Genomic DNA, 11362 nt, shown 5'->3' with positions numbered 1-11362 from the left:
CACACTAAACTAAGTTTGTTTACATTTGATTTTATTAAAAATGAAGTAGTCTAAGGCAATGTTGTGAGGAGGTTTGTGGTTTTTCAAGATTCTCTGCACAATTCTGTGAAAGGTACTGTTTTGTCCATGCTGAAGTTATGTTGCCTGCAGAGAAAAATATCCATGCCATTTCCTCAGTGAATTCTGAAATACTCTTAAGTAGTAAATAGGTGCATAAAGTAAGCCCCGTGAAAAATGAATTATTTTTTTGTTCTACTCTAGGGCTTTGGGTTATCCCCTGCCCCCTCCACGCAGTTGAGAGATTGTTCATGGTCACTGGTGCTTCAGCAGATGCTGCTGTTCCTTCTTCAAGCCATGGCTTCAGCTTCCAGCCGTGCTGCTCTAGCCTGAGTTGCTCGCCAGGTCTGCACCTGCAACTTCCCCTGGCTTTGGAGCCCAGCTTCAGGCAGGGCTCAGGTGGTGCCATGGGCAGGGCTGGCAGAAAGTGAGTAAAGGGGAAGGGAGTGGGGAAAAGATTTCTGGAACAGCTTCTCCACAGCCTCTCCCACACCTTTCATTCCTGCCTCCGTGCCGCTTCATTTAATGAGTCTGTGCAGGCAGCTGCCTGTGCTGCATGATGAAATGTCTGGTTGGATCCCTTCCCTAACCTGCTTCCCAGCCCGGCAGGAGGAACACCTGCACAAGACAGGACAGTGGTGAGCTGATGAGGGAGGAGGTCAGCTGTATTTAAGCTGGCATCATTGCAAAGAACAGAGGGATTGCCTGACTATGGCTCTGGTGGGACGCTGGAGCCAGATTTGCAAACAGAGTAGCTGTGGGTGTATTGGTTTTCATGTACTCCTAAATGTGTCCTACAGGTACCAGTCATGGTGTAGAGCTTAAAGCAGCTTGACAGTACTGAGTAACCAAAACCATCTGAATTAAATTTCTTGATTTTGATGGTCAGCATGAAGTCTTTCTAAACAGAAGTTGGAAGGCATATGCTTGGCAGTTCCTAAAAAATAAGCTTGAGTTCTTTGTTCTCAAACTGACATCTTCTAAACAACCATTTGTGTATGAAAATTTTCATTAGTAAAATTAGGGTAAATCTGCAAAATTACTTTTACTGATACATCTTAGGTATAAAGGGTTGTAGTGAATGAGATTACATCAGTCCGATGACTGGTCTCTAGTGGAGTTCCCCAGGGCTTCATTTTAGGCCCAGTGCTCTTCAACATCCTCATAAACAACTTGGATGAAGGATTGGAAGAATACTAAATAAGTTTGCCGACAGTACTAAATTGGGAGGAGCTGTTGACTTCCTCCAGGGCAGAAAGAGGCCCTGCAGAGAGACCTTAACAAATTAGGGAGATGGTTAATCACCAACCTTGTGAATTTTAACAAGGGCAAGTGCTGGATTCTGCACCTGGCCCGGGGCAACTCTGGTTGTGTGTATAGACCAGGGAATGTGAAGCTGGAAAGCAGCACTGTGGAAAGAGACCTGGGGGTCCTGGTTGATGCCAAGTTGAATATGAATCAGCAGTGCCCTGGCAGCCCGGAGGGCCAACCATGTCCTGGGGGGCATCAGGCACAGCATCGTCAGCCGGGCAAGGGAGGGGATTGTCCCGCTCTGCTCTGTACTGGGGCAGCCTCACCTTGAATATTGTGTGCAGGTTTGGGTGCCACGATGTAAGAAAGACATTAAGCTATTGGGGAGCATCCAAAGGAGGGCAGCAAGGATGATGAAGGGTCTAGAGGGGAATCCATATGAAGAATGCCTGAGGTCACTTGTTCTGTTCAGCCTGGAGGAGACTGAGGGGAGATCTCATTGCAGTCTACAACATCCTTATTGAGGGGAAGAGGAGGGGCAGACACTGATCTCTTCTCTGTGGTGACGAGTGACAGGACTGGCCTGAAGTTGTGTCAGGAGACGTTTAGGTTGGATATTAGGAAAAGGTTCTTCACTTAGAGGATGATTGGGCACTGGAACAGGTTCCCAGGGAAGTGGTCACAGCACCAAGCCTGACAGTTTAAGGAGCATTTGGACAATGCTCTCAGACAAATGGTGTGATGCTTGAGGCTGTCCTGTTCTGGGCCAGGAGTTTGACTTCAGTGATCCTTGTAGGTCTCTTCCATGCAGGATATTCTATGATTCTATGATCTTCATTTTGTATATAGAACTCTTTTGCAAATGACATGCATGCATGTACAGACCTTAGCAATTAAACGTTCTATACAGGTTAGAAACTTCTATACAGGTTTGTGGTGAAGAGCAGTTGTGCGCTGCTGTTTGCCTGGAGCACATTTCAGACTTCTCACCCATATTCTCTGTGACACAGGCTGCAGTGTACCTTGTTTCATCCCAGTCACGTACAGCTTTTGGCTTCCTGGGAATGTGCCAGTGCAGCCCTCAGCTGAGCAAAGCCTGAACTTTTTAGTCTAATAATTAACTTTTGTAAACTTCCAGATGCTTAGGGTGAGCTGCAGCTTTCTGTATATTCAGGCAGTTTCATTTATAAGTAGAAGCTCTTTTTGTTACAGAAATCTCCAATTCTGTGATCCTCCAAAGATCTGATAATGTTTTATTCCTCATCTTCACAGGAACTGATGTTCAATGGCTAGAAGAGAGCTGACAAGTGGCTGAAATGAATACGACTACTATCCTACAAGAGATTTTGATTAAAAGATCACAGCAGAAGAAGAGGACTTCTCCCTTAAACTACAAAGAGAGGCTTTTTGTACTTACAAAGTCTATGCTAACATACTACGAAGGTCGAGCGGAGGTAGGAGACACAGAGTTATACTACAGATTGCCTTTGTTCCTTTTTGCTTTTGTACGATACTGGCTTTTTTCCCCACTGTATATCATACTGTCAAGAGCTGATCAGGGAAATGGCCATTGGTGGCAATGAACGTGAGATGGCGTTTCTCTTATTTATAGTGCAGGTTGACAGAGGTGTAGATAACTTACCTGGTAGTCAATGTGAATGGGTTCTCAATCAGAGCAGTAGTGCATAGCCAGGATGGCAGATATGACATAAAACAGTGGTCATCAAAGCTGATCTCTTTCTCTCTCCAGAGAGATGAAAGATCGCTGCTATCATGAGGTGGGGAAAAGGTAGAAAAAGTTACAATTGCAGTTTCTTGTGACTGTGTATACTGTGAAGGCCATTACATTTGCACCTGGCAATTAACTGGATTTGAACAGGAGAAAGAACATGTGATAGGAGCAGTGCATTGCAGACCAAGTTCAGCAGAGATGAGATCCATTAGAGTGGATCATGCAACCTGGTGATTGAAATGAAGCTGGAAGCAGTTTATCTTTGACCATAAAAGCAACTCATCCCGGTTACCACTTTTTTTGTAAATTCAGTTCCTCAAGAAGTCATTAGTGTAAACTATGCAAATCCTCAGACCAACATTTTTTCAAATAAGCTCCCGACTCAGTTTCATCAAGGTCACCTGCCCCCAGAGCGTCCTGACATATCCTCAGTGCTGGGGGTGAGATTTTCCACTTAAGTGAGGCTACTTTCCATGTTTGTCACAATGCTGAGGAGGATTAAAGTGACTGCAATAGTTCATGAAACACATTGTACACCTTGGGAAGCCATTTAACAAATAAAGCTTAATGGAGGGAACCCTGTAACCTCTTGTGTTGGCTGTCTTACCTCTGATAAAAGAAGAGGGTACAGGAGAGCTAAGGCTTGCTAAGCATGTTTCTCTGCCAGACCGTATGGTTGCACCAGAATTGAGTTCACTTACCATGCTACAAGATGGTCACAGCAGTCTGTTCTCTGAAAGTAGCTCAGACACAGTCAGGGATTAAGAACAAGATCACAGACTGAGGTTGGAGGGGGCCTCTGGAGGCCATCTGCTCCAAGCCCCTTGCTCAAGCAGGGCCACACAGAGCTGGTTGCCCAGAACCAGCTGGCTATTGAGTATCTCTGTCCAGCTGGCTGTTGAGTATCTTCACAGATGGAGTCTTCACAACCTTTCTGGTCAACCTGTGCTAGTGCACAGTCACCCTCACAGTAAAAAAGACCAGCATTGTTTTCTGATGCTCAGATGGAGCCTCCTGTGTTTCAGATTGTGCCCAGTGCCTCTGGCCCTGTCACTGGACACTGCTGGAAGTAGCCTGGCTATGTCCTCTTCGCAGACTCTTTTCAGGCATTTTATGTCCTCCTGGATGGCAGAGTGTATCCGTCACTCCTATTTTGGTGACTCTGCCATCCTTCCAGAGAATAAAGAGGTGGGGGCTAAGAGGCCCTCTGAAATACGTCTTGCATGCTTATCCCATGTCAGTTTGTGTTCAGATCAAATAGAAATGTGACAACAGGTTTTGCAGGTCTAGTTGTCACCCTTTAAGAAGTTACCACTTCCAGCTTCACCTCTTCAGTTTTCCCCTTCCAGCTTTCCCTTTGCCCTGCAGGTTAATGTCCTCTGGCTAAAATGCTTTTCCAGTAGACTGCCTTGTGGATCTCTCTAAGAGGGGGTTTAAACTATCAGTTTTATTTGCAGTGAGATTGAGCAGGGCTGCCCATAGTGCCCTCAGCTGAGGATGCAGTAACTTCTTAAAATATTTCAGCCTAAGATACAGACAGTTCGGCTGAAAATATATATTATGCCTATGTTAGGCCATCAGTTTGCTGCTGAAAAAGGCAGGTCTGTTTCATCCCTGTCCTAGCCTTCCTAGACTCCCCCATTCACTTGAAATTATTCTGGCCCTTCTTGGAATCCATATTGCTCTGAAAAAAATTGCTAATCATAGAATCACAGAATGGCCTGGGTCAGGAGGGACCTTAAAGTTCATCTAGTTCCAACCCCTCTTACCCTGGGCAGAGACACTTTCCATTACACCAGATTTCTCAGAGCTCCATCCAACCTGGCCTAGAGCACTTCTAGGGGTGGGGCATCCACCACCTCTCTGAGCAACCTGTTCCAGTGCCTCACCATCCTCACTGTAAAGAATTATTTCCTGAAGTATAATTTAAACCTACTCTCAGTTGGAAGCCATTCCCCCTTGTCCTGTCACTACAGGCCCTTGGAAATAGTTTTTCTCTGTCTTTCTTGTAGCCTCCCTTCAGGTGCTAGAAGGCTGCAATTAGGTCTGCAGAAAGATATTTGATCTGATTTTATTTTTGCTGGATTAATGTTCTGCTGGGTTAGCAAGCTGCATTAGCAGGGTGCAGGATCTAACAAGTGCCAGAGGCTGTGCAGGTGGTGGTGGAGAACAGGATGCTCCAACTGTTGACGTCAGCAGGTTGTTAGACTGGCTCAGCCATAACATGTAACTTTCCAGCCTCAAACCATTTTCATTGTTCTTCTCATTTTAGATTCTTTTAAACATTAATCAGCATTTTATTTTATTAACAATGTTGTCTGAAAATAGTGAGCTCTGATCTTAAAGGGGCTTACTGAATATTTTTGTCTCTTTGAAAAAAACCACAGCTGTAAGACTAAGATCTCTGTGACACGGTGGTAGTTATTCCTTTATGTCTCTGGACAACTTAAATGTTAAAGATGCTTGTGGGTTTAGTTATTTGTTTGGTTATTGTTTGGGTTTTTTTAAGCCAATTTTGGTGGCTATAAATGTATATTTACGATAAGACAGCTGCATACTCTGGCTGAGATAATTTATATGAAGAGAAAAAAAATTATTAGCCATCAGGATAATTCTGCCCCTTCTGAATAGTTGGGGGTTTATTGCTGAAATAAATGTGACTACTGTGTATGCTGGTTGAATTTAAAGACATGACAGGTGAAAGGATAGGTACAGACTGATTTCATTTTGGGCTTGGCAGTATTCAAAGTCCAGGCTGGCAAGAGAAGCATGGATATCCCAAGCCAAGAGGATCTCACACCCTCATTTTAATCCCCTAACTGCAGTGGTAGCAGTCTGCCAGGGGTGGCTGAGTTCTGCTCCTCTAGGCAAGTGTGCAATTCCCAGTTTGATTGTTGTCCAATCTGAAGTATTTTCTTGTTTTCTTCCATTTTAACTTCTACGGAAGTTCAGTAGAGAGAGTTCAAGAAAAACCCAGAGTTTGTGGGCACGTGAATAATCATACCACTTCTTTTTAAAAACAAGATACAAGTAAATCTCGTTAACCAGATTAGTCAATACTCAAAGTGTGGGCAAGTTGGGATTATAAATAAAGTGACAGAATTAGACATTTTGTATGTCTGGTGACAGAAGTGGAACATTTATGACAACAGAAAGCAGTCAACCACAGCAAATAGTATTCGTGTATCTAAATGCTGCTGAGAGATTTAATAATTCTGTGCAGCCAGTAGTGGGGCATCACTTGCTCTTTGACCAGAAACTGCACGTTATAGAAGCCACTTTTCTCTGTTTTTTCCTGTCCCATGTACTGACAAAGTGCCATATACATTACTTGCAGCAATAAATTTATAATAAATTATAAATTATCCTAAACATGACTACTAGCAACAGGCTAGAATTTTGTTTTAACTGGCACATAACTGGTTTAAATCTTTCTATACATGCTTTCAAGCAGATCAGGCCCCCTGTCATGGTACAACGACAGTGCATGCCTACAGCGTACCTGGAACTGCACTGCTACCATGAGAAGGAGATATATAGTTTTTTCACTTCAAGATATTGCTCTGCTGTAAGTCACTATTGATGAAACATAGCTACAGAATCAGTGAAGAGGCTGCATTTCAAGACTGGTTTCAAAACACAAAAGCCTGAGGAAGGAGAATCCTGATTTAGGTCACCTGTGCAAAGCTCTACCATTACGATTAATATCATGGGAAACTTACTTTGCATAGGAAGCCAATAGGACCTTGGCTTTTTCTACTTAACTTCTGGGTATTATGCTGTTGGATAAAAAATATGGAAAAAGTAATCACCTTAAGGTTTGTTAAAAAGATGGCTATTAAGAAGCTTGGAAATAAAAATACATCAGGAACCGACTTGCCTTAAGCATCATGGAGATAAATTTTTAATGTCAAAAAAGAGGAATACTCTGTTTAAGCTGAGATGTGTTCTGGTTTTGTCTTTTTTTTCTCGGTCATAAATTCTGAGAATTAGTAGGTGTAGCTGTTGGGGAAATGGCATCATTGCACTATTGTGCAATATTGGACTAACAGTGATTATAAGCAAATAAAAAGGCTGAGCCAATGCTGTTTCTTGAAGCCTTTAATGGTTTATCAGCTGTCATTGTTGGAAAGAGTATTTTCTATATTTTTTCCTAATGTTGCAAAAGTGGCTATTGAAATCTGAATGTAATGTGGTCCATTTGCAATGAAGACAAAAATTCACTGTAAGAAAGATATAACTGCATTGGTCTCCAAGCAGAGAGTACTGGTCATGAATGTGTAAAAGTAGGGAAGAAGTAAAATATCTTCCTATTCTGAGTGTGGAGATGTACTATAAAGTACATCTTGCTGGTTATGCTACAGTCAGAAAGACTTAAGATATGTACAGTATTCTCAAATATGTATTGTAGCCTTACCAAGCCTGCTTTAAACGCATTTATGTAGACAGTAGTAACTAGTTTGAAAGTGGGAGTGATAGGCACTTTTTCCCAAACTGGCCCTTGTTCTTGAGGACTGCTGCACTATTCTTACTGGTGTCACCTAGAGTCATGGACTGTAGTGTGACTTTGCTGGATAACCTGGTTGTATAGCAAAGACAGTGTTTGTAGTGTTCTAGTGAGGAAACACCAGCATGAAATATTTTATTAGGAAATCTCTTTTCAATTTTGTGTGCTTTGAAAACTTGGCATAGTACTTCAGGTGTGCTTCTTGTAATTTTCCTGAACTATTTTCTTCCAAGAAATCAAAAAATACTGGTCAGTAGCAAATTAACAATCAAATTTAAGCAATTTTGAAATTAACCAACTTGTTTTAAAATCAAATATTTAATGCAGTGATTAAAAAAAACCCAACAAACTCATTTGGAATGGCTTTCTGTATTTTTGACCAGCAAAAATTTAGCTGAAGTTTTAGTATGACTCTTCCCAAATTTTGCTAATTTCATCTTGAATGGAGTGTAGGTTTGAATTCCAAGGAGGCATTTGTGGAAATAACAGCACATATTCATGACTCTAGGTACGTTTGGCCATTTTCTGTCAAAAGTGACCTCATATCTGGAATATTCAACTTAAAATCCCCCAGAGTTTATTTTCGAAGGATTGGTGCATTTACACTTTCATGTGTGTCTGTTTGGAAAATCAAACTTCAAGAGTTTGTCTAGGAGTCCTCCTCATCACTGAACTTTTAAACACTTCAGTAAGTATCAGCTGGGCAATGGAAGGGAGGACTCATTTTACCAGTATGCCTGGTGGCTGGTGCCCCACAGTGCAACTGCCCCACGCACTCCTTGGCAGGGTGGCTGCAAAGAACAGCGTCATTTATTCCCTCTTGAGTTAACCAACGGGACATGCCACACAGAAATGGCATCCAGCTACTGCGTCCATCAGGGTCGTCCCCCACGTACTTGTGGTTTATTGTCTTTCTCTTTGTGGGGCAATGAGTTTGACTGTTGTGAATTCTTTCTCCGTGAATTGTGAGAAGGTGCCTCTGAACTGGGCAGTCAGATGGCCCTGGCTGGAGCAGGCTTGCTGCTGCATTACAGAACAGCCATGATAGCAAGTAACACGGACTTTTTTTAGTTAGCTACCACTCACGAGACATCTCGCTTGAACTTGAAAGTGCCACCAGACTATAGGTTTTTGCTCCAGATGGCATTTTAGGCAAGGGAAGTCCTTTGTGGTAGGTGTTGAAGTACTTCTCACCAGTGGAGTAGTTGAAAGGAGCTGGTTTGCTCAAGTGAGATGTCCTGCTGGTTTGTTGGTTTGAAAACTTTCACGTTGATGTTTCTCATGAGTGCAGTGCTTCCAAAGCTGGCACAGATCTGGTCATAATTTTGTAAATCCTTGTCAATGTGTAGACTGTTAGTATCCTCATATCTATTATACCTGTGGAATGTCCCCTTTCACCGTGATATTTCTCTTTCTCTTTGTTGCTCAGCTTTCTTAGCAGTGGTACTCTTTAGTTTGAAAGTGTGCTGATGTGTGTGGTTTGGTTACTGCCCTCCCACACAGGGCACAGCGTGCTTGAATTAACCTTTCCAGCCCACAGCAGCTTCCACTGACCATGAGTATGAAGCTGACTATGAGCTTATGAACATTAAATTTCTTTAGCATCTTTATTGTTTGCTCATGTTTGCTGCACGGATTACAGTTCACAGTAATAAATAGTTTGCATTGGATTTTTGCATTTTAAAAAGGCATAGGCTAAATCCTGGTCCCTGTGGTTAGCCTGCATGTGTTTGGGTGGGTGGGAGTCTGCAGTGTTAGAAGGGAGGACATGAAGGAGGAGAGTTTGGGCTGCGATGCCCCTTAGCTCTGGAACTGCTGCACAGAGGGTGTTGGAGTAGGCACATCACTTACCTATTTATTAGGGTGCAGAAACCATTTGCTTCTATGGAGAAGGCAAATAATAGCTCCCTGAGGGAAAACATTTAAGAGTCTTATTTAGAAGGATGCTTTTCTGGAGTCAAGTAAAAGGCAGCTTCTGAGAAGGTGAACTTGGGAGGTGCATCTTTAAGGCATCTGCTGAATGCTCTTATCCATTTGCCATTAGGATCAAACTTGTGTGAAAACTTTCTTGCGTAAACAGAACTGTTACAACTAATAAAAACAAACCAGGATGTAAATGAAAAAAGCAGAATACAAACCTGAACATTTTGGGGGATTGCTCATTTTGAAAGTCTCTTCCTAAGGAAAAAAGGGTTCTGTAAGGGTTGTGTTCGGTTCTTGTAATTTGAATATAGAGGAGACAGAAGCTACTGAAATTACAGTGGTGATTATTTTAAGGAAGGAAAAATAAAAGCTCTGGGGCCCACTACGAAGCTGCAGGTTTCAGGGTAAAATAGCTTCATTGCAACACTAATATTGTGCAAATACTTCCTTTGGAGCATAACAACTTCATATAGAGTTCCAAAAAGCTATGTTACTTACTTTTTTAATGGAAGATTAATACTTTCTACTGTTGTTTATTCCTGTAGTGCTTATCCTTTATTATTTTAAAAAGAATTACCCTGATTTATGGATTTCCTTAATCATTGCATAGGGGATTTAATTATTTTATAAAATGAAAGCACAATTCAGTATTAAAATGCTTCTCATCGCTTCACTGATTACTCTTGTTTTTTAATGTAAGATAGAGAGCTGAAATGAGTAGGTTTACAGAGCTTATTTTGTTCCAAGTCACAGGTCATGATGATAGAGCTTTCTTAAAATACTTGCAAGTGAAAACTGTTCAAGTTGGAGACATAATGTAAAGCTATTCATGTGAATGGGAGCAGCTTAAGAGATGCATGGGAATGCTCCCTTGTAAAGGGCAATTCATAAAGAAACTTAAGTTGTAAAAAAATGTTGGTTATGTTGTAGTAATGATTCCCTGTTTTCTAGAACATCTACTGAAAGAAAAGTCAGACATAAAATGAGAATCTGCAGTAATTATCTTTCTACGAGAATTTTGATTTTTATGAGATGGAAAAAGTGAGATGTAGAAGAAGTTGAAAAGCATAAGTTGTAGTTGTTGAGATGTAGACAAGGCATGGATGAGAATATTTACCTTATGACTACTTATGACCTTATGACAGGAGTGGATGAGTCTTAAAGGTCTTTAAGAAGGAAGAACTTGAATATAGATGAGAGAAGACTAGAGAAGGCCTATTTTTTTCAAAAGTGTGCAGAAGAGAAGCTGAGAAACTTTAATCTAGGAAGATAATTTAGAGAAAAATGCAAGAAAAACCAGGCTTGTTTGAAGGTACTTGGAAGATGCAGAAATTGCACATCAGCTAACAAAGAAACAAAACAAAATTAAGAAACAAAACAAAATAATCTAAGACTTATCTATGCTCTGGGGTAACAAGTCTTGTGGGTAGCAGAGAGCAGTAGATATCCTGTGTTTTCATCCTAGTAAGGGGTTTTTTGACACTGCTGAATGAGACGTTTTCACATGTAAGCATTAGAAGTTATCTGTATAAACCTCTTGTAAAACTGATTGCAGAGCACATGGGAAGCTGGTACCATGTTGAATAGGCATCAGTAGCTTGTTTTCAATTGGGAGCCTGTCTTGAATGGAATGTCCTATTCTGCATTTTAGTATTTTCACTAGTGATACTGTTGTTGGAATAGAAGCTTGTTGAGTTCTCAGGTGACATAAAACTTGAAGGAGGTGCAAATATTTTGAAAAACAAGTCTAGAAATCCATGTGGCATATTGGGATTAGGTGTGTGGTGGGTTTGATTGTTTCCTTTTTTTTTAATTTTGTAGAATGCAATTCAGTGTGGATGACTGAAAAAGGCAGGAATGGTGAAAAGTTGAAGTGGAGGAAGGGAAACAGT

The 11362-nt window shown here is 41.4% G+C and overlaps 1 protein-coding gene across 2 annotated transcripts in view; it reads left to right on the top strand.

Moving 5' to 3' along the window:
- The first annotated feature begins 266 nt into the window (after positions 1–266).
- The window catches only part of TEC (tec protein tyrosine kinase), a 33773-nt gene continuing 22677 nt past the window's right edge, over positions 267–11362 (top strand). The window contains exons 1-2 of one of the 2 annotated variants that reach the window (XM_017744561.1): positions 267–484; positions 2581–2762. In XM_017744561.1, the coding sequence (XP_017600050.1) occupies positions 2625–2762 (138 nt within the window). In that variant the 5' untranslated portion in view covers positions 267–484; positions 2581–2624. Of the gene's footprint in view, positions 485–2492; positions 2763–11362 lie in introns of those variants that run through there. The other variant, XM_008641410.2, reaches the window with a different exon arrangement.

The sequence above is a fragment of the Corvus brachyrhynchos genome, unplaced genomic scaffold (genome assembly GCF_000691975.1).
Source record: "Corvus brachyrhynchos isolate BGI_N302 unplaced genomic scaffold, ASM69197v1 scaffold17, whole genome shotgun sequence".
Taxonomy (NCBI): Eukaryota; Metazoa; Chordata; class Aves; order Passeriformes; family Corvidae; genus Corvus; species Corvus brachyrhynchos.
The sequence above is the reverse complement of the archived record's forward strand: the minus strand, read 5'-3'. Positions and strand labels throughout refer to the sequence as shown.